At 37.5% G+C, this 27,409-nt stretch overlaps 1 protein-coding gene and 1 long non-coding RNA gene across 2 annotated transcripts in view; one reads left to right on the top strand and one right to left on the bottom strand.

Moving 5' to 3' along the window:
- LOC105383718 (unconventional myosin-Va) overlaps nucleotides 1-27,409 on the bottom strand; it is a 72,305-nt gene that overhangs the window by 33,761 nt on the left and 11,135 nt on the right. Inside the window, exons 4-17 of the mRNA XM_048622588.1 lie at nucleotides 26,183-26,265; nucleotides 24,970-25,092; nucleotides 24,272-24,402; nucleotides 9,390-9,606; nucleotides 8,870-8,977; nucleotides 8,077-8,192; nucleotides 6,507-6,622; nucleotides 6,107-6,237; nucleotides 5,495-5,631; nucleotides 4,912-5,110; nucleotides 4,224-4,390; nucleotides 2,791-2,972; nucleotides 2,264-2,344; nucleotides 1,751-1,889 (exon numbers count right to left, since the gene is read on the bottom strand). Of these exons, the coding sequence (XP_048478545.1) occupies nucleotides 1,751-1,889; nucleotides 2,264-2,344; nucleotides 2,791-2,972; nucleotides 4,224-4,390; nucleotides 4,912-5,110; nucleotides 5,495-5,631; nucleotides 6,107-6,237; nucleotides 6,507-6,622; nucleotides 8,077-8,192; nucleotides 8,870-8,977; nucleotides 9,390-9,606; nucleotides 24,272-24,402; nucleotides 24,970-25,092; nucleotides 26,183-26,265 (1,930 nt within the window). The remainder of the gene's footprint in view (nucleotides 1-1,750; nucleotides 1,890-2,263; nucleotides 2,345-2,790; nucleotides 2,973-4,223; nucleotides 4,391-4,911; nucleotides 5,111-5,494; nucleotides 5,632-6,106; nucleotides 6,238-6,506; nucleotides 6,623-8,076; nucleotides 8,193-8,869; nucleotides 8,978-9,389; nucleotides 9,607-24,271; nucleotides 24,403-24,969; nucleotides 25,093-26,182; nucleotides 26,266-27,409) is intronic.
- On the top strand, nucleotides 11,587-13,251 carry LOC125488884. The gene is made up of 2 exons (XR_007266553.1): nucleotides 11,587-11,971; nucleotides 12,858-13,251. It is a non-coding gene; the product is annotated as an uncharacterized LOC125488884 (long non-coding RNA).

Raw genomic sequence — 27,409 nt, 5'->3', positions numbered from 1 at the left:
GTTGAGCCTGCGAGCCTTATTCGACAGAGCTCGCAGTAGTTTTAATAGTGATTTTACAGAGTATGGAGCGGGCTTTACAGACTTTTGCATTAATAATATTTGTAGGTAAATATACCTGTCCAGCCCTGAAGAATATCTTGGTCTCTCCGAACTGGTACTTGTCGGGTTCTTTGATCTGCTTCGCTAATATCTTTGTGCACGTCGCCTTCATGTTGAAGCGGTCTATATCCTTGTTATTATATTCCTACTTTAAGACGCTTTCGCCTCGCCTACAAGGGTTCCCGTGGGAGTTTCAGACTAAAAAGTAGCCTTTGTGTTAATCCAGAGTGTCAGCATACTACATGCCAAACCGTCTCCCCGTGAAATAGTAACAAACATCCACACTTAGGCAGCACACAGAGAGAAACCTGGAAACTTATAAGAGGTTACTTTTCCATACTTTGCCGAACCAGCGCTGATAAGCGTGGGGAAAATATCTATAGAGTAAAGAAGCGTTTATAAGTTTCCATTTTTCTTTCTGTAAACGAACAAACTTTTGCGTTTATACACTCACGAGCAATGAAAACGTACCAGTGACATATCGAACGTAAATAGGCAGGTCGAACTTTTTCATTGCCCGTATAATACGAGTATTGGTAGGTTAATATACCTGTCCAGCTCTGAAGAATATCTTAGTAGCTCCGAACTGGTACTTGTCCGGGTCTTTGATCTGTTTCGCTAATATCTTCGTGCAGGTCGCCTTCATGTTGGAGCGGTCTATGTCCTTGTTATTATGTTCCTACTTTAGGACGCTTTTTAATAGATGCCCGTGGGAGTTCCGGGATAAAAAGGTGCCTATGTGTTAATTCAGGGTGTCAGCATACTACATGCCAGATGCCATAAAAATAGTACAGCCATTTCCCCGTGAAAGAGTAACAAACATTTACACTTACAGACTTTAATACTAGTACTGAGTAGTGAGTATGTCTCTCCCACATAGCCGATAATGACAGAGTGAGATGGGTCATTGTTAGGACCAATAACAACGCAGCAATGAATTATGAGGACCAATAGCAACACAGCAATCAATTACGTGGACCAGTAGCAACAATTTCAGTACACACAGTTTGTTATTTTTTTTTACTATAATCGCTCTAAGCGATAAGACCGCCATTTGTACAATTTAGTTTTTTATAATTTTGTTTATGTTTTTTGTGTACAAATAAAGAATATTTTGTCTTATTTTGTAGGTTAATTTACCTGTCCAGCCCTGAAGAATATCTTGGTGGCTCCGAACTGGTACTTGTCCGGGTCTTTGCTCTGTTTCGCTAATATCTTCGTGCAGGTCGCCTTCATGTTGGAGCGGTCTATGTCCTTGTCATTATGTTCCTACTTTAGGACGCTTTTTAATAGATGCCCGTCAGAGCTCCGGGATTAAAAGTAGCCCATATGTCATACAGGATGTCGGCATACTACATGCCAGATGTGAGATAAAATCGTCCAGCCGCTATCCCGTGACAGAGTAACAAATATCCACACTTACAGACTTTTGCGTTTTTTGCACTATTCCGATATTGACAGAGTGCGATGGGTCATTGTTAGGACCAATAGCAACGCAGTAATAAATAACGTGGACCAATTGTAACGCAGCAACAAACTACGTGGACCAATAGCAACGCAGTAAAACAATTTCAGTACACGTTTGTTAAAAAATAGACACATAAAGATTGACCTTTTGTGCCAAGTAAGAATGAATGCAGTATAGGTATACCTGTCCAGCCCTGAAGAATATCTTGGTGGCTCCGAACTGGTACTTGTCCGGGTCTTTGATCTGTTTCGCTAATATCTTCGTGCAAGTCGCCTTCATGTTTGAGCGGTCTATGTCCTTGTGGGCGCCGAGTAGGCGGTACCTGGGAGATAGGACCAAAGGTATGTAAAGACATGAACGGAAGTTGATCCTAACAATTTTTTAAGCTATGTTTAACCTTTATTTAAGCACAAATCTGGTAAAAAGAGATTATAAGTACATCTTTATCTTTGACATGTTTTTTTATAACTAAACAAATAACTGATTTAGGGTGTCTCAAGCCACCCTTAAAGACTAACTTTGCAAAATCACACAGCAAAGTCGAGTTTACATTGCACATAAATACAGGTAGTTGCAAAAGTGATAATATAGTAAGCCTCATTATGTAAGATTTTTGAAAATTGGAATAAAAAATATTGCTCCTCCATAGATAGTTAGTAGATTGCACCCATATTTTCAGTGAATGAGATGAGATACCTTGAGAAGAAGTCTTGATAAAGCCATCTCGAGGGGAACCCGGCCGCAGATATCCTGATGGTCTCCAACACACCACACGCCCTGGAAACACACAAATAAACAACGTTAAAAACTCCTGATATTCAGTAGAAGTCGCATAAGTTGTGAACGGCTCAGCCTATTTTGATGAAATATGGCTAAAAACACGCGGGGTAACATTAACCTTAAAAGATAAAATGAAAATTTTCAGTCATTTGGGAGCTATACTACCACTGACACACACACACATGGTGTAAATTTAGATACCCATTTTGAAAAGTGTGAGAGTGATCAGGTCAGCTCCTGTTCAGGACATACCTTGTATGGATCTAACCACAGACGTCTTTCTATTATACTCGTAGTAGATACCACAAATGCACCCATTTCTATGAAAACCACGCGTGCCGAAATTTGTGTAAGAATATGGTAAGAATTAACACTGATAATGACAGTTCAACGGAATAATATGGTAGAGTGGCAGTTTCAGTGGCGGTACCCCGCAGCCCCACCTCAGCTGCATGGCGGCGCGGCGCGGCTGGAACTGGAACGCCCTCTTCTGGTCGTTGGGCTTGATGCAGCGCACGTAGTGCGGGGTGGTGGCGGAGAGAGTCGCCATCAGGAGGGAGAGCGAGGCGCGGAACTGGGACCCCACTGTGGACTTCTGGCCGGAGGAACGGCGGGCGGTGTCTTGCTGTGGGGAGAGAGGAAATGGGTTAAAATTGGTTCAGCCTTGAGGCAATTCCGGGATAAAAAAATATGAATTTCCATTTTGTAAACTAGATTGTCACAAATCATGTATACTTACATAGCATTTTTACAGCGGGATTTTCGGGATAAACAGTAGTTTAAAGGTTAATCCAGGGTGTCAGTTAGCTATTGCTACATAACATGTCATAAAAGTTGTTTTAGCCCCGTGGAAATTCTGAGATAAAAAGTAGCTAACTTCATACAGACCTAATTTGATCAAAATGGTTCAGCTTTTTTTACTAAAATGTACCCTATGCTGACGCAGAATCTCAGCTACCTACACACCAAATTTCATGAAAATACAACCATCCGTTGTCATATTTACAGACATACCTTGACGGTGTGACGTATGGTGCAGAGACGTGGACACTGACGGTATGACTGGTCCATTGATAGTCGCTTAAGGCCTCTACACACCAAAGCCGGTGACCCGGCGGCCTAGTGCCGGCGGGTTAACATAGTACAAAATGAGGCATGATTGTACAAAATGAGGCCGGCGGGTTGAGCCGGCGGCCTGAGCCGCCGGGTCAGCGGCTTTGGTGTGTAGAGGCCTTTAGCGTGCTATGGAGAGACCTATGCTTGGGGTTTCTCTGATGGATCGTATCAGAAATGAGGTTATCCGTTAGAGGACTAAGGTTACCGACATAGCTGTCAAAATATGCAAGCTGAAGTGGCAGTGGGCTGGTCATATCTGCCGAAGAACCGATAACCGTTGAGGTAGACGAGTTCTCGAGGGGAGACCAAGAACAGGCAAACGCAGCGTGGGACGCCCTCCTGCCCGCTGGACTGACGACCTTAGGCGGGTAGCCGGTAGTAGCTGAATGAGGAAGGCCGAGGACCGAGTTTTGTGGCGTTCCTGGGGAGAGGCCTATGTCCAGCAGTGGATGATTATTGGCTGAAGATGGGTCCGTTTGATGTCGGCATTTCGTGGGTGCAACTTTTTCATTGCCCGTGAGTCTAGCGAATAACGATTTCAAGCTCACATGCTGCTCAAGCACATCCACATAAACACCACTGCTACACACATCACACACAACACGTCCCCGGATTTATAACAGATGTAGCTGGTCCCTTCATAATCAGGGATCGCTTTGACAAATATCGATTGTAAAATCGCGATTGTATAAAAATGTTCTGGTTTACACCAAAAGGGCCTCCCGAGGCTGTGGTTGATTAGTGTCTGATGATGATGTACCTTGACGGAGAGCGTGTGCGTGTCTGTCTCAGGCGGCTCTGCCAGCACTCGCAGGTTGCCTCCACGGACACACCGCAGCTGCTGCGCCGACACTGTGTCGCGGTTCTTCTCTAGGAACCCGTGGCATTGGTATTCGACATCGTCGGCGAAGTGCTTGATTATGAAGGCTGTGGGGAGAAAGGTATTTATTTATTAAATAGCTGTGAAAGAGTAACAGACAGACAGACAGACAGACAGACACAGTTACTTTCTCATTTATAATATCAGTTAGGATTAGAATTTTATTTTATTTATGCCCCGTCTCCATTTCGCAAACAGTTTGTATTCATAGTTAATTAGTTTTGCGGGGCTAACTCATTCGGCGTATGGTGTTATGGTTTGAATTGTTTTGCCTCGTTTCGCTCGGCTCTTCTATTTGTGGTAAGATTATATAGATAGTGTTGACTCGCTTCGCTCGGCTCTTCTATTTATGGTAAGTTTAAAAGGTTGTATTGCCTCGCTGCGCTCGGCTCTACAGGGTTTGTGGTATGATGGTTTCAATTGTTTTCCCTCGCTTCGCTCGGCTCTTCTATTTGTGGTAAGATTAAAAGGTTGTATTGCCTCGCTGCGCTCGGATCTCCAGTTAAATACTCAATTGGTGGTTTAGTAGTTCATTATGTGCTTACAAAAGTCAATATCATATACTCACCGGAAGTGGCGAACCGGGGCGCGGCGAAGTGCGGGTACTGCCGGCACTTGTCCCGGAGCTTGGCGGCGAGGCGCGCGTCGCTGCCCTGCGGCACTCGGCACTCCTCGTCTAGAAGAGCTAGGACACCTAGCTTGTCCTCGATCAGGTCTAGGCACGGCTGGTTGTCGTAGAAGTCTATCATTGTCCAGGAGATCTCTTCCTGTGGGGAGAAAGGGGGTTAAAAAGGTTGGGAAAAGGCATACTGTGGGATTGCAAAAAGTATTAAGTGTGTATTTAAATGTTCAATCCGCTATTACTAAAACTTAGGTTATTTAATTATTGTCTGCAACCATACGTCGACGAGTCAAATCTATGACGCTTTAGGCCTTGTACACAAAACTGCGTTGTGACGTCGCATCGCAAAAGTCTGCGACTGTTGTATCAGTTTTTAAGGCAAAATGCTTGATTACTGTCGCAAGTTACAAGTCCTTAGAGAGAGTGGTTTATAGTGTGATATTACGGGTTTGAATACCAGCCGGTAATAAGGCCGGCCGGTTATTTTATATCATATGCTAAAAGTCAATAAAAAGAGACAGAAACATACCTTAATATACTCATCCTGCTCTAGCTTGAAAACGTGTGAGTTGAACTGCTGTTGGAGCTTCTCATTCGCGTAGTTTATACAGAACTGTTCGAAGGAATTTATCTCGAACGTTTCGAAGCCGTATATGTCGAGGACACCTGAAATATAAGTAGGGTAGTATTTAGAATAGAATAGACAAAAATTTTAAGGAGCTTCAATGTTGTTCGGTTGCTGTTTCAGCAGCAGTTATGAACCCTAGTCAACATTGAAAACATCTGACAGTCGGGTTGCCCACTTACCCGACAACTCTCTCAGCACAAGTTTGCTTGTGTTGGGTCCACCAACCCGCACTGGGCCAGCGTTGTGGACCCTTCCTTGAAAGGACCAAGGACCGAAGGGTCGTGATGATGATAATTTTTTTTCAACACCCTGTTTACTAACCAATAAAATGTTTCCTCGTGTGTTTGTTCTCCAGAGCTTTGTTGATGGCGGCTACTAGCCACGCGAATAATTCACCGTAGAGACGTTTAGCTAATTTGACGATATGCAACGTAAACGGAGGTTTCGAATCCTGTGCTCGCGGCTCTGTACTGTTGTAGTAGTCTAACAGTGCTGTAGTGTTTTAATACTAACCAATGAAATGTTTCCTCGTGTGTTTGGTCTCCAGAGCCCTGTTGATGGCGGCTACTAGCCACGCGAACAGTTCTCCGTAGAGACGCTTAGCTAATGCGTCGCGGGCGAACGCTGCGTTTGTTACTTCCATTCTGTGGACGAATTGGTTTTTATTATTGTTGCTAACTATACGTAAATAATTATGTTGATTCTGAAGGCACAAATTCTATTTTAATTCTTAGTTTAAAATTCGGCACTACAGATATCGCTCACAACGACAATGCTGTGCGACTCTTTTAGAAGAGATGTCATGTAATCAGCAAGTAAATGATATAGAATTGTGGTAAGCTAGAGCGACCCCTGTAGCATATTTTGTATAAAATTATGAACAAAATATTGCAAATTAAATAACCAAAAGTACCTCGAAACGATGACTTCATTAGCCGACTCTATTCGTCTATGCGTGAGCCACAGCTCCAGTTCCGTTTTAGACACTTGCAGTAAGTCGCACACTAGCGATAGATGCTTGTCATTAGCCTGAAAATACAATAATAAGTTCATTATGATAAGTTTTAAATAGTTATGAATTGGAGAGAACTGAAGTAATATCATGTTGGGGTCACCAGTTAAGAAAAAATGTTTACTACAACACCTCCACGCAAGGAGAAGAAGATCTGTAGGTAGGTATTATAGGTCATCAATTTTTTTTACCTTAAATTTTAAATGGTAAAAATGGGAGAATTCAAGAGTAAACCTCAAAAAATCCAATGCGGTGTACCGCAAGGATCAATTTTGGGTCCACTACTGTTTCTTATTTACGTAAACAACATCTGTGAGTTGGGTTTGCGGGGTAAAATAACATTATATGCTGATGACACGTGCTTATTTTACTATGGTCGTGATATTCATACCTTGTGTAAGCACGCACAAGAAGACTTAAATAGTCTATCTGATTGGCTAAAAGGAAATCTTTTAACGATAAATGCCACCAAGACGTGTTACATGATAATATCTGCGAAAAACAAAATAATACCGGAACATCCACCACTTACAATAGATGGAACAACTTTAAAAAAGACAACACATGAGAGGTACCTTGGTCTAATCATTGATTCAAAACTTACGTGGAAAGTACAGATAGAAAAAACGATTTCCAAAATTAGATCCCTTACAGGTATGATTCGTAGCATTGCCGGTTCATTACCACTTAGTGTAAAGTATGTCATTTACAATAGCTTAGTCAGACCTCATATTGAATATTTGATAGAAGTGTGGGGTTCAGCAGCCAAAGCACATCTAAAAAAATTGCAAGTGGCCCAAAATAAGTTAATTAAATCATTATTTGGATATGACTATCTCACACCGACGAAAAAATCTACGCTGACACCTATATCATGCACATATCTCAGATATATACCTTCCAAACGTGTATTCTTATTTATAAAATTACAAATAAATTAGTAAATTCTAATATATCGTTTAAAGCAAGAGAACACAAATATCAGACGCGTACGAAAAATCACCTGCAACTACCCTCACCAAGAACAGAGTTCGGGAAAAAAAATATACTATTTGAAGGAGCACAGATGTATAATAAACTTCCACAAGAAATAAAAAAATCAGCTTCACTTTCAATTTTTAAGAGCCGTTTAAAAGAATATGTGACTAATAATATAGGTGTACTTTAATTCTACTACTAATCTTAAATTTAATATAATAGGTAATTTTGTGGAGTCTCTTGGCTTGTTGTATTGTTTAAATATAGATTTACGTTAACTAGATTTTAAGAATGCATGTTAAGTTAAGTTAGAATAGTTTTTCTCATTTTAAGTGAATTATAAATTAGTTCTTATGAGAAATAAATATCTAAAACCTTAAACCTTAAACTAAAACCTTTCAATCAATGTAAATTGTTAATGTTTGTAACCGATGTCTGTTTTTTTTGTGTCAAATAAACATATATTCTATTCTAACTATAATAAACAACATACATCAATGAAAGCCCCGTCTTCGCCCCCGTCTGACTTCTCGATCAGTCTGATGTTGCCCAGATGCAAGATGGCTGCTAAAATAGTGAACATCTCCTTTTGTTGGCTCTCGGTCACACCTGAAATTTCACACGTAACAATATGAAGACGTGTATTTTTATGATTGCATCTGAATCAACACGAGCACGAGACCTTCAGCATAGCAGTCAGAGTCACTAACCACTACACCAAACGGTCGTCATACACTCACGGGCAATGAAAAGGTTCCACTGAGAATAGCACCAAATTATTCCTAAACGGAAAAATCTACCTTAATAAGGCCTTCTGCAACATTAAAGTACATTGACGGCTGAATGGTGTAGTGGTTAGTGACCCTGACTGCTATGCCTAAGGTCCCGGGTTTGATTCCCGGCTAGGGCAGATATTTGTTTAAAGACAGATATTTGTAATCGGGTCTTGGGTGTTGATATTTATATTATCTATATGTATTTGTGTAGATATATCAGCTGTCCGACACCCATAACACAGGTTCTGCCTAGCTTGGGGTCGGATGGCCGTGAGTGAAATGTCCCCACATATTTATTTATTTAACAGAGCAGCATTAGGGCCAACAAAAAACGATATTATTTTGTTGAAAAAATTGGGGTAGTTTCGCGTCGGAATTTTGTGAGTGGAACTATTCCAATGCCCGTGAGTGTATTTACAAAAACCTGTACAGGCAACGTTTGTATTGATGAATTAAGTATAGTGTATGTGGTAGCTATTAATGCGAGATAATTAAGAATACAGTCCTTACCTAGCGTGGTCAACGCGTGTCTGGTCTCATGGAATGTCTTCAAGTCGTCGACGCCGTCTATCTTCGGACTGCCGCCTTGGTTCAAGTAGTGGAATGTCTCCTGTTGGTCTGTGGAATAAAAAATATGTTTATTTTATAAATATGGCCATGTATGTATTAGTTTTACTTTTCTCAATTAGCAGGTTATTACAGTCTAGAAGCGTATTGCATACTGCTTCTAGACTGTAAATACAAATGGTGTGTATTTTTTTTTCTTTAAAAAAAAAGATTCAATGTAGAAATTCACTTTAGCACTTAATTTTTTATTACGGAAAACAAACAACATAATGTTTTTGCAAATTTTCAAAGTCGGCGTTCAGATTGACGACTTTAGTCACCCTCTTCTAGCTTCCAGGAACATAATAAAGGGGGTGGATTAAATTAAAAAGTGATAATAATAATTATGATATTTCTCCACTCGGGACTTGTCCAGTGCACCGGATATCCGGTACTGAGAGTGCAAGTGGATCTATTCACTTACCTAGCTGTGCTTCAGGCAGCAGCCCCGACGCGCACAGCTGGTAGAATATATGGTAGTTCCGTTCGCCGGCGCTCTGGTAGACCACTCGGGACTTCTCCAGCAAGTAGGTCCGCATGCTCGCGCCGGATATCCGGTACTGGCTGTCGAAGTGGATCTCGATGAACTTGCCGAAACGGGAGGAGTTGTCGTTGCGCGTTGTTTTGGCGTTGCCTATTGCCTGTGGGTAGAAATAAGGAAGTATATTAACTCGAATGTAAAATAACACTTCTTTTTTAGCGTCAGGGAGTTAAAGATGAAGAAGTAGTGAATCTACTATCATCATTATGTAACAACGTAAACCTCTTATAATATTATATACCTATACTATAATTTGCACCTACTACGCTTTGATGATTACTTGCTGTCCTTTTCTTTGTCAACTTAATTACAAAAACATATATAATCATTTATAAATTTGTAATTGGTAGCTTCTGTTTATGCACCTGTTGGAAGAAACCTGGTGCCTGAGATACAGGTTAACACCTAGTTCAGGTATCAGGGGTGAGTAGTTAATATTATAAATTTTAAGTCCTGTTAACATACAAATGATAACTTGTATAAGTAAGATAATAACTTAATTATCTAGATATTAAAACTTAGTTTTAAGTGACTGTAACTAGGCTTAAAATCTGTGTTTTTAATTAAATAAATTATTTATTTATTATTATTAAAGAAGAAGTAGATTCACTATCATCATTATCAAGCAGAAATGGTCGGTTGTTGGACAAAATTTTTCTGCTCATATCACACAATTTTGAGAACACAAAGAAGATATAAAAGAAGTTTTGTCAAGATCAAAAAACATAGAGGTCTATAGTTCCTTTCTCACCCTCTGGTAGACTTGCGTATCGTAATGAGTAACTAACGTGTAACGGGTAATAACCAGAATAGTATTTAATAGATTCGTAAGACATTAAACAGTGCTAAACATCCGTTGAAAACTGTCTAAGTTTTTGTGGTAAGGCCCTAAGTATTATGAGGTAGGTTCTAAAAAATCTGTGTTTTGTAACTTTTCGGAAAAACTATTTTTTGCAATAGGTGGCGCTAGTTGGCCTTACTATAAAGTGTCCAACTAACCTCCATAATAGGGCTGGAAGCCAGTACTTTCTTTTCTACATGCGTTTCAGTAGCATTGCCCCCCACGGCCGCGAAATATCTCATGGCGTACTTAGCAGACACCATCTTACCCGCACCCGAGTAAAATATTCTACTAAAATAAATTAGACAGTGTTCAACAGATGTTTAGCGCTGTCCTTGACAATTGTAAAGAGACTTTAAACTTGGTTTAAGATCGAGAATCTAGAAATTCGTTTAATTTGAATTGAAAAGTCCGTTTTGGGTGTTTTAAAACAACGTTTATCGGGTAATCACCATAATAGTATTTAACAGATCTATGATATTAAACAGTGCTAAACATCCGTTGAACACTGTCTCAAGGTTTTGTGGTAAGGGTTTAAGGGGATTACGAAACCTAAAATGCTAAAGTCGGTTTGATATACTTGATTAGATTGGAAAAACGGTAGCTTCTATCACTTTGAGAAAAATATATATTGTAGCAGAGGGTATACTCAACATGTTAGTTGCTTAGAAATTGGTGCAGGATTATAATAAGTATGTTAAAAAAAATTGCAAACAGACCATGTCTTTTGCCATTTTTCGACTTATTATGAAAAAACCCTCGAAATCAGAGGGCCCATTTTCATGGAATCTTATATGTATGTGTAGGTAATTAAATTCTTAACAAAGTTACCTTAAAGAGTTGGATTTAATGGACCAGAAGTCAACTTTTTTTGCAAAAAACTAATAAATTCCGGTTTAAAAATGATGACGCCGTGACAGATTTCAGATTTGTTCAGTCGTCGCCCTGTACCCGTATCATGAAAATTCGAGCTAACGAATAGAATCAAATGCGAGTGCGACTATTGTCAACTTGACAGCACTTTCGAACACTTTTTACCTTTCGAATGAGTTTCGAAAAGAATGACCACAGAGTACATAATATTATTCTGACAATGACCTATGGAATGATAGCTGTCAAACTTTCGCAAATCTGTACACCGCAATACACCGCCATTTTGTTGTTGACAGGTTGACAGCACTTTCGAATAGACTATCGAATAGAATGTGCTGCGTTTTTTCCGGATCGCCCTACTGGTCAGTCTGGCGAAAGACAGTCTGGGAAAAAATAAGTATGGAACGCGTACGAAAAATAATGGCGACCACCGCTCACAGAGTACTTTTTACGCTATCATAGACATCTTTGGCTTTTGTCATCTGTCAGTGTCAGTCAGTCAATCGTTTAGTTTGAAAAATAATTTTAAATCATAAATAAATTAAGATTTAACAGTTATTTATATATTATTATTACTGTGGATAAGTGCAGTGTTTGTGTGGAGGTACCTAACTATTAGTGTTGCTTGATATTATTGATAATAATTATGTTTTATAAAACTTGTGAAATATGTGGTTTAAGAGCCGCTAGCCGGTCGTATAGATGGCCAAAAGAGAATTTTCATGGCCAAATTTCCACTGGATGAGGAAAGGTAAGCTACAATTAAAGGCTAAAGCATAGGATTTAGATTATTTATATGTATAAAAAAGTTAAAGTCTAATAAAATAACTGGAGGGTCAGCACAACCAACAATAGTGCATGAATGTTTTTTTTATCGATATCGATATTTTTATTTATCATTAGTACGCACAGCTCATCAATCAGAACAACTTTTGTCTACTAGTTTTGGAAATTAGCGAAAATCAAATTCGGATCTCCATACAAAAATTACCAGTGACTTTTATTATACCTACTTAAATAATATTTAATTGACAACATTTCAAATAAAATACTCACTGATTTTATTTTATTTTCGACGAGATATCACAAATTTAGATGACCCGTATTTTTTTATTTCTTAATATTACTATGTTTTAATATATTTTTTTAATTTCAAAGTTCAAAATATTTATAGTATGAGTGACGTCACGTCGAGGCTTTGGATAAAAATATTTTCGTTGCCTGCCTAACCTAAAAAAAAGTTGGATGACATTAACTTGACATAAACAAGGACCAATCAACTTCAACTTCAACTTTATTTTGTGGCAAGGACCAATCACGAACTTTCGTCATTGACAAGGACACATAAAAGTGACAGACATTTGAGTGATGTTTGTCATTGTCATTGTCAAAGTGACATAACATGTTTTTTTTGTTCATGTTTTAGAAGTAAAAGCGCGTTTAATTATTATGCCACATCGTGATGTCACGAATGATAGTTTAGATTTTTATGTTTTTCTCTGAAATAAATCAATAGAAAAATCGGAAACATTTTTTTTTTTGTGAGCCATATCTCTAAATGGTTTTCGAATTTCAACTGTATAAAATTTTGAAATGTTGTCAATTGTTTAATAATAATTATAAAATGTTGTTTGCAGATGTAAACAGTGGGTTAAGATGACCGGTAAGGAGGATGTGGTTTATGTGCCTATTGAAAAGCTACATCAACTTAAACGAATTTGTGGCAATCATTTTCTACCACAACATTTTAAGAACACAATTGAAAAAAAAAACAATTCCATGTGTGGGACTTACTGCAGACACTTTATTTTATAATAAATAAATATAATATTTTTCCACTTTTATTTTATTTCAACATTATATCATAGCACTTACGTCAACGGAAAATCTCGAGTTTATTTTATGGATTATATTTTTGTGTTCAAATAGGAACATAACATAACGTTGAACCGAGACTTAACGTTGGTGTCATTGTGTAACACTGAAATCCTATTGTGTAAAACTGAAATTAAAGTAATACATACACTCGCACTTTTTTTTTTACTAGTTATCGATAAAAAATATCCATAAGAAGCACATCACTATTTCAGCGGGGCTATGTTGGCAGTTTTGTACGTCATAATTTTTGTTTTGTTGGTACCCTCTGGTAGTACGCGTGAATAAAAAAAAAATACAAGTATTTTAATCTTTTTTTTTCCCTTGTACTCCCATCTCTTAAAACGTAGTGTTCTTTTCTCTATGGCCCTGGTGGCGGCCTGTTAGGAGCGATACCCACGCCATTTTATTTTTAATCAAATATTTCACAAAAACTGATTAAATCAACAAATGATGACTGCAAATATTATAATACATATGCATTTGCTATGAAAAGTTAATTTTCTAAACATTTTAGATGGAGAAAAGCCGAAAATTCTTAGAAAACATTTCGCCTTTTCGATTTGTTTACATTTTTTACTATAGAGTTACAGATGCATAGATAAAGGTAAACATTATACATAATGACACTTATTAGATTCTCCGAATAAGAACTATACGGTCAATACAGTATGCCAAAGCGCGAGCCTGTTTATATTCTGAGGGGTAATAATTTAACTTTATTTTATTTTAACGGTTGTGTATGCTAGGTAAGCTACACAATATACAGGGTGTTGAAAATTAAGTTCTCAATTTGTATTATTTGAAACCAAAAACCGTAATTTTTTATAATATATATTTTAAGATGTGGTAGTCTGTACACTAAAGGGTGTTCAAAAGTATAAGTACTTTTAAAAATTGAAGAACTAAAATGTACATATTTTTTTAAATCTATGAAGGTATTTAACAAGCTTTGCAAAAAAAGCGGTTAAGTGCGACTTTATCTACATATATACACACATACATACACTCTCACGCCTTGTACTAATGTACTCCCTTGCGGGGTAGGCAGAGGTGCATTGCTGCACCCACTTTTCGCGAGTGTTGTTTAAATCCCAATGTAATAGGGGGCGGGCCTATTGCCATTTTACGGGCACATCCAAGACCCGAGAACAAATATCTGTGTTTAAACAAAGATCTGGTCCAGCCGGGAATCGAATCCGGGAACTTCGGCTCAGTAGTCAGGGTCAATAACTACTACGCAATACGGTCGTCTAGTATTAAAAAAAACTCATAAAAAATATGTATGGGGTGTTATAAGTTTAAAGGAAGGGCTGAACCAGTTTTTTTTTATTAGGGTTATAGGTAATGTACCAATATTTTTTATTATTTTTTCAAATATGTAAATGTCATACCATTATTGAATTGCCATAAAATTACATATAGTTATAGTTATAGAAATGGGCAGGGAAACCAGTGCCCATTCGCCACTGCAACCTAAAAGATCTATTGTGACTCCCCTTGCCAGGTCAAATCTCACTCTACAGGTCCAGGTAAACCTGATATTACCTATATAGGATGTTGCAAAAAGATTATACTATGCCAACAGGCGGTGACTCAGGGAGTTATTCTGAACAACTTTTGTTCTACTAGTTTTGGAAATTCTCGAAAAATAAATTCGGTCTTTATAGTAAAAAGTCACGTGATCGAATAAGTTTCTTTGTAAAAGGTTTTATTTTGTGAATTTTCAAAATTGTTGAAGAAAAGTGGATCAGAATGACTCCTAAATCCACTTTTGGCTTAGCTTTATACCCATTTTGCAACACCTTGTATATCGTCAGCGTCACCTCAGATCGTAATCATCGTAACTCCTCGTGACCAACTTTAAGAGGAGACACATATACTGTTTTATTTGTAGTTCTAGTTAACATACTACCTACCTAAAGTTTTTTTTTTAACTAGCCTAAAAAGGATTTGTTTAGACAGTCTATCTTCCTGTTCAACCGCAGCCTGAGTGCCAGTGAGTTTCTCAATGACTGAAAGGAGGCCACATTAGTGCTCCTAAATAAATAAAGCAGGCCTGTAGATTATCTTTCCGTTGACCGACACATCTAACTGCTGTAAGAGCCTGACAAGCTCTTCGAACGAGTCATACCTCTGTAGTACGTGGTGGTACGGTCTCGACCTTTCGGACAGTCAGTTTGGCATCCGAAATGCGTGATCGATAGTGGGTACAATACTTTGCGTTCGTTCACTGTCGGAGCAGGATGAGAACTAGCTCTTAAGCTTAAAAATAGTAACCGCGTTCCTAGAGGGCTGACATCCCAAGGATTCATTACGAAAAGCTGGAGCTGTGCTCGCCATGCATAAGGTGACCATACGTCCCGCTTTGGGCGGGACAGTCCCGCTTTGAAGCTGTCCGTCCCGCTGTCCCCCGCGAGGGCCAAAATGTCCCGCTTTCGTAAACAGACCAAACGATAATTTAAATTACCTAATTTTTTTAACTTCATCCCATATTTCTTTTCTTTATTTTTATCTCTTGAGACAAATATTTATATTCTTACCACTTACTCACATAGAGTAATATGAGTCGGAGTTCCACCGAGACTGCGCGAGTAACTTCGCTCAGTGACGATCATTGAATCGCTCTTGCTCTATCGTGTATATAAATTTATCTCGCTCACCTACCGATTCTTAACACAGAAGAAATGCGTGGGAATACATTTTTTCCAAAAAAGTAATCTGTATTAACTTTTATGAATTTGAAAATAAGAAAAGATGCACTATTGGTAAGAACTTTAAATTAAACTACTCAAACTATTTAAAAAATCAAAGTAGGTATGATGTTTAAGAATTTTGTTGCATTTGGTGTGAGAACACCCAAAAATTTCGAAAAACTTTTTTCCGAATTTGAAACACCGAATATGTACTTAATTTAAAAAAATATTGCAATAACGATTTGTTAAATATCGATTTATAAAAATCGAATATATATATATAAAACCTTCGTAAATATATATATAATAATCACGAAGGTTTGTTATTACGATTGTTAAATACACGAACGTTAAAAAATACGATTACTTTAGTATACGAAAAATAAAATACAGATTTACGAGTATTATAATCACGAAAATATGAAATCTGGACCGAAAATAATGATTGAATAATGATTTTGTCAAAAATAAAATGAACCTTTCAAAAACCTTAGAACCAAAACCTAAAGATAGGTGCGACGATGATCAAAGCGAGGAGGAGCGTATTAGGTGCACATAGATATTATTATCGAAAAACAAAGCGGAGCGTTTCAAATATAGGGTAAAATTATTGTTAAATTAAAAACAAAACAATTGCTCGGATTTTTACGGTGTTTAACCTTAAAAACCTTAGGACCTAAACCTAAAGATAGGTGCGACGACGAGCAAAGCGAGGAGGAGCGTTGAGGTGCACATAGATGTCGAAAATCAAAGCGGAGCGCAGCGAAGCAAAAAAATATTTAAATGGTTAACTAAGTTACATTCGGGGATTTGTGTTTTCGGAATATTAATACTTCGGGATTCGTTATTTAAACAATTCGATATAATAAAGAATCGTACATTTAAAACATCGAAATTATAACATTCGAAAAATTTACTTTGGTAATTTTAATAAATCTGTTGTTTGAAATTTCATCAACCTTTCGTAATTTTCGTTATTCGGAAACTTAAAATTTACTAGAACAATGAAATTCATAATATTCGTAAATAAGTAATTCGGATATATGTAGTGTACCCGCCTGGTATATATATAAAAACATAGTAAGTACTTAGGTATCCTAAATATACCAACTTTAGAAGATTATTAGATAAATATAAAAAAATACCATTCACCATTCATGCATCTCTTTCACATTTCACTCTTTCATCGTAGGGATTGAATTTTCAATTGATGCACTGAGCAAACTGAGCGAAAAGATAAGGAGATAAGAAAGAAAGATAATATTATATGTATCTTTGACTTTGAGGGATATGAAATTCCGCAGGTGTCCCGCTTTGACAAAAAAAATAAATGGTCACGTTAGCCATGCAGTGCATGGGCTACTTAGGAATCTGGGAGGCTGTTGCAAAGGAGTCTGTTGCCTCTATACGGTACGGGTGCCGTGCGATTTATGGCCCTTCCAGGAGCACCTGTTTTGTCAAGTCGAAGAGAATGGCTCGTATTCGACGCAACCTGCAGTACTGGTGGGATTGGTTGGAGGTCTGGACAGCACGTAGCTGCAGCAGCCGTCATGCCGTCAAAAAAATGTTGAAATTCATGTTAATAATTAGATTTTAATTTTACAATATTGCAAAAAAAAATATTAACATTGTTGAGTATGTTATTTTATTTTAGTAAAGAAGTAATAAAAACAAAGGCTTATTGCATAGTTTTCGTTCACGCTCGCCTACATCGCACGTTGTATATGAGAATAAAGGGAATTACTAAATTTTCTTGTTTAAAAATCACGGTTTCTGGTTTAGAGGAAAACAAATTGTAAAATGCGGAATACAGTTTTTTTTTCGAATAAAGAGTAAAACAAAACATGTAAATTAAAAAAACGTTTCTATTGACACTAGGGCATACAATACCGCAATACCGGGAACCCGGAAAAAAAATAAGTATTTTTCAATACCAGTATTGAAAGTTAATACCGGTATTGAAGTAATACCGGAATCGGACTTTTTAGGCTATAAATAAAGCGATTAAGGTATAGTTAGCCTTGTGTTCTTATATACTATGAAAGCGCACTTGTTTCCAATAGTTTAATGTAGTTTTTGGCCGTTGGAAATCTACTGTTGCCCATGCGTAAACCGACACCAAATTTTTTTTTTCACATCTATCATTTTAACTCTAATACTCAATTGTCGTAGAAATCTATATCTATAATTACAGAATTTGATTGCCTTTTCTTGTTTAATTTTGGCCTATAGTCCTTTAAACACAATATTTGCCATTTATAACAACAAGAAAGTCTAATACCGGTATTAGTACCGGAATCCCGAAGTAGTAATACCGAAACTCAATACCGGTATTGAAAATTATTCCGGTATTGCATGCCCTAATTGACACCAACTGACACTAATTGACTTTTCGCCGAGAAAAGTGGAGTTACAATGTTTGCGATCTAAAGTGATTATAGAATAATTAGAACTATCTATTTTTTTCAGTTCACCTGGTGTTGACTGAAATTGTAATTAGGTACTGACTCCTTGACTTGAAAATAACTTTTTTTATAATCGTTATTACAAAACCGCATTTTTTTTAATACAGCAATATTTGTAGGTACTTACAGTGAGCAAAAGAGCGCAACAAGGTTTTATTTTTTTTTGGTTTTAAGAAACAAAAATATTATTTCTATCATATCCAAAATACACATACTTAAGTACATATTATACCTCACCCAGACCACCCCATATCACCACCTTTGCCAGCTACGTAACCTTTTGGGACACCCTGTATATGCAGAGTTCTGCAAACTACGTGTAATGTAAAAACTTACCAATAAATATGTTTCAATGTTTCAATGTTTCTACTGTTCTGCTTTTAAAACCGGCATCTTTGCCATCTCGGTTGATAGATAAACACCGTAACAATTCGCTCCCTCATATAAAAATATGTGATCGCTTAATTACGTGATAAGAAGTGCTAACTTAAAGTTATAATTGGTGACATGAACCTAAGTGACAATTATTCAGCACCTGGACTGATATAAGTGAGTAAATCGTTAACTATTACAAGCAAATTGTGATAACAAATAGCCACCGATTCAAAAAATAAGTTCGGGTAGCTAGGTGCACCCCATTCGATTCTAACACTTCGCGCGTGGACGTTCGAGTCATATCTGCGTGTGCGCTGCACCCGCTCATCTATCGCTGACCAGCGTGACGTCACAGCGGCCGCGGTCATAGATTAGACACTCACAGACGTGGAACAACTATCGAGCACATACAACTTTACTCTGAGAAGCAATTAAAATTACCACCGAAGCAAAGCGTGGACATCGTACGGTTGTGACTTATACCTACTCATTTATACCTACCCAACTGGCAGCCGAGATATACATATATTACGTATCATCGTTACCACAATATACGACAATACAATGAATTGCTTTACATGTACCCAACCAATACCGGAGACTGAGTTAATACAATGTTCTACCTGTCAAAACCACTTCCACTATGGTTGTAATAACATGACTCTGGTGATGTACAAGGATAATTATATCGAAAAGCGTCTCCCCTGGTACTGTCATAAATGCACTAATAATGTGCCGGCTCGTCGCAGAAACGATGCAACGCCGATACGGAATTCCTTCGGAAAACAATCTCCCATTTCAACGGCGGTGACGGCGGGATCTTCAGCTTCCAAAACCTCACAAGATGCTAACACTATTACATTCGATAGATTTAGTGCACTCTTAGAGGCGAAGCTTGACCAAAAGCTTGATAGTATTAGAACGACAATCACTCAAGATATAACTTCAGCTGTGGTCCGTGAAATGAATTCTGCCATCGAAAAACTCAAAATTGAATTTACTCACACAACGGATTTCTTGGCCCAGGAGCAAGTAGATCTAAAGAAAGATATCAAGGAAGCCAATGCCCGGATAAAAGCTATAGAAAGTGAGAATAGCGCTCTCAAGTCGGACCTATTGTCTTCCAATCGTCGTCTGGCCGCCTTGGAGAAAACCTCTCGAAGCCATAATTTGGAGATTCACTGTGTCCCGGAAAAACGAGCTGAAAACCTACTCAGTCAGATGAAGAATATGTGTGATCATTTGGGTATATCCGTATCTGATAATGAAATTTGCTCAGTAAGGAGAGTGGCAAAAATGAACGAAGCGAGCGATCGGCCCCGTAACATTCTGCTTACGCTGTCATCCGAACGCCAACGCGACAACTTCATCTCAGCTTACAGACGTTTTAACCGATCAAACGGCTCTAACCCACTGAACTCTACACATCTTGGAATACAAGGTGACAGTAAACAGATTTACCTGGCCGAACATATGTCTCCCGAGTGCAAGGAATTACATGCTGCCACCAGGAAGAAGGCTAAGAGTCTGTCATACAAATATGTGTGGGCTAAATACGGCCGTGTTTATGTGAGAAAAAACGATGTTACTCCACCACTCTATATTAAAGACATGGACTTCTTGAATAGTCTGGTCTAGCTCCGCGTGTATCTGTCTAGTTTAACGCACATATTCTGTTCACAATAGTTTTTTAACAATGTATAACATATACTATCAAAATGTTAATAGGATTAGAAGCAAAACCACCGATGTCTTTCTGAATATATTAAATAGTAATTATGATTGTATTTGCCTTACCGAGACTAATTTAAATAGCAGTGTTTTTGACGGAGAAGTACTTGATGACCGATATAATGTGTTTAGGAGGGATCGCTACACATCAACAATCAGTAAATCTGAAGGTGGAGGCGTGTTAATAGCAGTTCAAAAGCACTTAAATGTTATACAACACCAAGGTCTGAGTAGTGAAATTGAAGATATATGGATAACTATCCTCCCTAACTCTCCAACTATCAAAAAAATTAACTTATGTGTTTGTTACCTACCCCCTGATCTTTCTTATGATAAATCACTGTCGTTCTATAATAAATTACAGAATAATTTACTTGATCGGTGCGCCTCGGATATCAACTTAATAATAGGAGACTTCAACATACCAACTCTATCTTGGCATAAAGAGTCAAATTCTTCAAATATATTAAACCCCTCAAGTCCTTCTGATTTTAGATCTAATCTTCTACTTAGTACTTTATCTCTTTGTAATTTGTTCCAATTCAATAACATATCCAACAAAAATGGCCGATGGCTTGATCTGGTTCTGTCTAATGAAGAGTCTGTTACAGTCACTGAAACGGATCCAATCTCCAAAGTAGATAGACACCACCCCCCTCTTTTAATCGAATTAAATCATATCTCATTACCCCCTAAAGGCATTAAACCTAAAAAACGATTTCGCTTAAATTTTGAAAAAGCAGACTATAATAAAATACGTTCTGAACTAGCAACGATTGACTGGAATGACGTACTGTCTGATGATGACATTGATTCAGCCGTAGAATCTTTTTACGAAGTAATACATAACACCATTATCAAATATACGCCCCTTAGCAAAGATGACTCTCACATATATCCAGTCTGGTTTAGTCCTTCTCTGAAACACTGCTTGAATGAAAAACTTAAATACCACAGGCTGTATAAAAAGTACGGCAATCCAAGGGACTATGATACGTATTCTTTGCTCCGTACCAGGGCTAAAACATTAATTAAATCATGTTACAAACAATTTATTGATTCTACAGAAGCTTCCTTAGAAAACAACATTAAGTCTTTTTGGAGGTTCATTAACAATAGAAAAGGTAAAAAGACTTTACCTCCTAGTATGCATCTTGGTGATAAAACTGCGTCAGATAGCCAGGGTATTACTGAACTCTTATCCGAATACTTTACATCTGTCTTTGAAAAAACAGACTTACCTATTCCGGAATTTCAGCTGAATACAATTATAAACGACACTTTATCTACAATTAAATTATGTGAATTTGAAGTCATTAATAAAATCAAAACTCTAGATCCTAATAAAGGCGCAGGGCCCGACGGCATTCCTTCTAAATTCATTGTAAATTGCTGTGATCAGTTGTCTTATCCCCTTACCTTACTATTTAACCGCTCGCTTAAAATTGGAGTTTTTCCATCATGCTGGAAGTTGGCTCATGTAGTGCCTATACACAAGGCTGGCGATAGCACCAATTGTGAAAACTACAGACCAATTAGTATTTTATCCTGCATCGCCAAGTTATTTGAATCGCTCGTATATGATATATTCTTTAGTCACGTTAAGCCTTACTTGCATGAACAGCAGCATGGTTTTGTTAAAGGTAAATCCATTTTGAGTAATCTCCTGGAGTATAGAGACTACCTGTCTTCAGCGTTTAATGAAAGAGGACAAGTGGACTCCATATACACCGATTTTAAAAAAGCATTTGATAAAGTTAATCATTCTTTGCTCTGTGTCAAATTGTCGTGTTATGGAGTCCATGGTAGCCTTCTCCGTTGGGTGAAATCATATCTACACAAAAGAAGCCAGTTGGTTGCTCTGGGGGGTTACAAATCCTCACCCGTTTTAATAGATTCCGGGGTTCCACAAGGATCTCATTTAGGCCCCTTATTTTTCGTAATTTTTATTAACGACCTCATAGATAGGTTATCGTGTAGGTGTCTCTTGTATGCAGATGACCTAAAAGTATTTCATAGCATCAAAACAGACTTTGACTGTACCCTGCTACAAAATGACGCTGATACGATATCAGAATGGTGTAATGCAAACTTTATGCACCTCAATGTGCGTAAATGTTGCATTATAACATTTACTAATAAAAAAAGTCACATCAAATATGATTACGCGATAGAGGGCCAGACTTTGGAACGTAAAACTGTCGTGAAGGATCTTGGAATCCTTTTTGACAATAAACTTACATTTAGAGATCACTATGACTATATAATTAACAAAGCGTATAGTATGCTGGGGTTCATAGTTAGGTCGTCAAAAGGCTTTAAAAATCCTCACAGCTTCATCTATCTCTACAATGCCATTGTCCGCAGCACGCTTGAGTATGGCTCTACTATATGGTCACCAAATTACGAGATACACTCCAAAAGGATTGAAGGTGTGCAAAGAAAAATGCTAAGGATTGTAAGTCACAAATCGGGCTATGGCCGTAGCTTGTCATCCTATAATGAAAGAATGACAACATTTAATGTAACGCCCCTTTATATTCGTCGGAAACAGCATGATATAATAAACCTTCACAAAATTATACATTCCTTTATAAACTCTCCCAACTTGATCTCCTTAATAAGTTTTAACGCAAAACCCAACCTCCGTCATCCTAAACCATTCCATATCCAAAGTTGTAACAATAATATATCTTTTTTCAATCCAATTGTAAGAATGTGCCGTCTGTATAATGACTTTGCCTGCTCTAAAGATTGTGATGTTGATGTCTTCGATCCAAGAGTATATAAATTTAAAACGCTAGTTCGAAGCTTAAAACTTGAATAATTACTTGTATAATATAGATTTACTATTATTTAATTTTGTATAAGCATTGCTGCTGTATACTTATAAACTTGTGTTAGCTTAAGATTTTCATGATGTGTATACATACCTAGGTAGTTAATCTAGTTCTTAATTTTATATATGAATACCTCTTCTCATGTTACGATTAATTGCTGTTTTGTGTACCATATTGTTCAATAAAAAAAAAAAAAAAAAAAAAAAAAAAAAAAAAAAAAAAAAAACACCAAAATAAAACAGGTCGTCTAACTAAAAGGTCACGTGACCAAAAAAAAATATATGGAGAAGCGTTTTTTTTTTTCACGAATATAAAAAAATACGTAGGATAAAAGTTATTCAGAGTAACGCCCTTTCGGCTAACTATACTTTTTTTAATACAACACCCTGTAGTCCCTCTTATATTAAAATCTGCCCCCAAGTGAGGCTATACTTAATTCGCGAAAAAAAAAAAAACGCGAATTTGTACATTCTGATTTCATTTCCAGGGTTTTAGACATAACATCAATAACATGCTGCACACGTAGGTTTCGGCTTAGTTTAGTATACCCTTTTTGCAACAACCTGTATAAATATCGGCACGGGCACGACTTTTTATAATTAATGATTAAATATTAAAAATACTTTCAAATAAAAATAAATATTTTCGTATCACTTACAAAACAATATTACTTACTTAGTATATGTTTAACAAAGTGGCATGTCTTCACTTTAATGTTTTCGAGTACTATGTTAAAATTTCATGTCATTGTCCGGAGAACGCCCCGCATACCTCAACCCCCCTCACTAGATTTGACAGATTCTGATTTTCTTCTAGCTTTAGTGACAGCCTTAAGTAGTATATGGTTTACACCTACCTGGTGACAACTATATTTTGCAGTGACTTTTTGAAAAATTGGCGACGCTAGCCTTAGTTATAGGTATAAAGGGCCTTACCACAAAAACTTAGACAGTATTTAACAGGTGTTTAGCACTGTCAAACGCATACAAACTCTGTCAAATTTCGTTTTAAACACTTGTTAAACAATGTTTAAAGTTTTTTGTGGTAGCACAGAAAGTGTCCAACTAACCTCCATAATAGGGTTGGAAGCCAGCACTTTTTTCTCCACATGCGTTTCAGTAGCGTTGCCCCCCACGGCCGCGAAATATCTCATGGCGTACTTGGCGGACACCGTCTTACCCGCGCCTGATTCGCCGGATACTGCGGACAAACAAACAAATGATTATTTATTTTATAACTAATATTATAAGAATAAATAAGAAATTTATTGGGTATAGACATTAATAGTGAGAATGTTAGATGTTTTATTAGAATATGATATGCTTAGCAGAGGATAACAAATGCTAACTAGAACCTACCTCATAGTATCTAGTGCCTAGAGTCTAGATCTAGAAGATCATTATACAGGGTGGGCCAGTGAAAAGTTTAAATTTAAAAAATTCACAGAAAAAAAACTATAAGAAATATTTTAAAAAATCTTTTTTTAATATAACGGCAGAAGTCGGAAAAAAATATGTATGAAAATAAATTAACTTCTACCTACATTCTAGGTACTAGGTTTGGAGTCTTAGCAGGTAGGTTCTAGAAATTTAATTATCGAGACGAAAAAGATCCAAAATATTGACGTCCGCCATTTTATCCAGCCAGGCAACTGTATGTTACCACGTATGTTTTACTTTTGTCAATATATCAAAACAATGATGTTTTTTTAAAACAAAATAAAAGTTGCTCTTTCGTCTTTCTCTTCCCAATCACCCTGTACATTACCTATGATGCTCTGGTCCCGCCGCTCCCTCTCCAGCTTGGTGTAAGCTTCCTCGGAGACGGCGAATATGTGCGGGTCCAGGTCCCCCATGGCCTGCCCGCGGTACGCCATGATTGTTTCATCACCTGTAATATATAGAATAGAACAGAATAGAATACTACTTTATTGACTTAAAAAAATTTTACACAAATAACAATTTACGCAATTTACAACGCAATAGGCAAAAGGATCATCATCAATATTAGCTTACTAGCTGTTCCCGCGAGCTTCGCTTCGCCTTCAAAAGTTTACCCGTGGGAATTCGTGGGTAAAAAGTATCCTATGTGTTAATCCAGGGTGTTAGCTAACTCCATACCAAATTTCATTAAAATCGGTTCAGCCGTTTTGAAGTGCAGAGGTAACAAACATACACACATACTCACAAACTTTCGCATTTATAATATTAGTAGTATCACAAAGAAGGGCTAGCACGGGGCGCATTATCTGGTCAGTTTTTGCACCATGTTTTACGATTATATATCTATAAACTCTCATGCAAACTAGAAATCAAATACGGCGAACAAATGTCCGTCCGCCATTTTCACACAGTTCCTTTATCTGCGCACGTTATACAAGCTATTAAGTATACACTTGTATACATCCGGCTCGAAGGACCATGAAAAGGCTTGGTAGCCTTATGATCGGATCGCTGGTAGTAGAAGCAAGGTTTATTGATATATTACATAGGGTCATTAATATATAAGATAACTTAACACCGCGATATAGGCTGAAGGATAGTGACATCTATTATAATAGCTACTTGACAACTGAACACCATTAATATCATGAAACCGCATTTTTGTACCAATGTTTCTGTTTTTTTGCTTTGTGAATTCCGTTCTTGTTGTGTACCTACAAATTATATATTCCATCTATCTTACATACGTACATACACGCTCACGCCTGTCTCCCAGAGGGGTAGGCAGAGATTACAGATTTCCACTGGGCACGATTCTGACACACCTCTTTTGCTTCTTCCACATTTATACATCTGCGCATTACATGCTCGTCGGTTACGGGTACTCTTAAATTGGCCCTTTTTCAGTAGGTCACCAATCTGGTCGACATACGTCCGTCTAGGGCGACCCCTCCCGACTCTTCCACTCACTTCTGCTCTATATATTTCCTTTGTCACTCTTTCATCATTCACCTTTCCACATGTCCAATCTATCTTACCGTAGATTTGCAAGTCACAGTAGGGGTTGATGGCCACGAGGACGATCCCGCAGTATGTGTAGATGGCATTGCGGTCGCAAAATCTGGAACAGAAATATAATTCTATTTATATCAGACATAGAAAAAATTACGGTGATGGAAAACATCGTGAGGAAACCGGCACATCTAGATTCTAGATGTGTATCCTAAGTGCACTTATTCCAAAACGGCGATATGGTTCGCAACCTATCACGTGAGTACAAATGTGATCTTGCCACTTGTGAGCCACCTCTGACTACCCCTTCGGGGATTACAGTCATGAGTGCATATGTATGAATGTATATGTAGAAAAAATAATGTAAGACTTTGCTGGAATCATGTATAAATAAAGTTGGGGATTTTACTAGGTTTTTCCGCGAGCTTCGCTTCGCATAAAAATGTTTTCCCGTGGGAATTCCGCGTTAAAAAGGTAGCCCACTGTCAGCATTCAAAATTATATTGTTGAAAATTAAGAAATATCTATAAATCCATGCTTATAAAATTTTAGGATTGTAATATTAGAATAACTAAATCTTTTAAATCCGAAAAATATATTTATTGTTATATTTGTACTTAGTAAGTAAAGGAGAATGGCCACTTCTCTATGACGCCATGACCCGCCAGAGCAGCAATTGATGAAACATATACATGTGTAGCCCATGACTACAGTATATCCTGGTGTAAACTTTATTATTATGAGGCATTGGAGAAGAAGGTGCTGAAAGATCAAGTCTTTGTACTGACTAGATGTTTCCCTCATACTAAGTTTTTGGCTTGTGGCTGCAAAGCGGGTCAGATTTGGCCATTCTTATTTATTTTTAGTATTTCAGAAACTCATTATGTCTGAAACCAATAAATGTATCGAATTGCACAGCTAGGTGAGTCATTTGGGAACCAAGATACAGCAGTTTTTTCACAAAAATGCGTCATCGCTTCACGGTAATGATAACATATTCCATATACATGTTACTATATTGAATCATGCTCTTGTGTGTTTGCGCAAGCCACGGTGATAACAATATCACAGACATATGTGGCATCTGGACATTTGTTTTAGCGTAGCAAACAAGGTATGGCTTATTTTTTCAAAGTCTAGCAAGGGCAAAAACGTCTCTCTAGTTTTCATGGAACTTCAACGATATTTTAGTACAAACTATATAGTACATATACATTTGCACTCACGACTGTAATCCCAGAAGGGGTAGTCAG

The sequence above is a fragment of the Plutella xylostella genome, chromosome 2 (genome assembly GCF_932276165.1).
Source record: "Plutella xylostella chromosome 2, ilPluXylo3.1, whole genome shotgun sequence".
Taxonomy (NCBI): domain Eukaryota; kingdom Metazoa; phylum Arthropoda; class Insecta; order Lepidoptera; family Plutellidae; genus Plutella; species Plutella xylostella.
The sequence above is the reverse complement of the archived record's forward strand: the minus strand, read 5'-3'. Positions and strand labels throughout refer to the sequence as shown.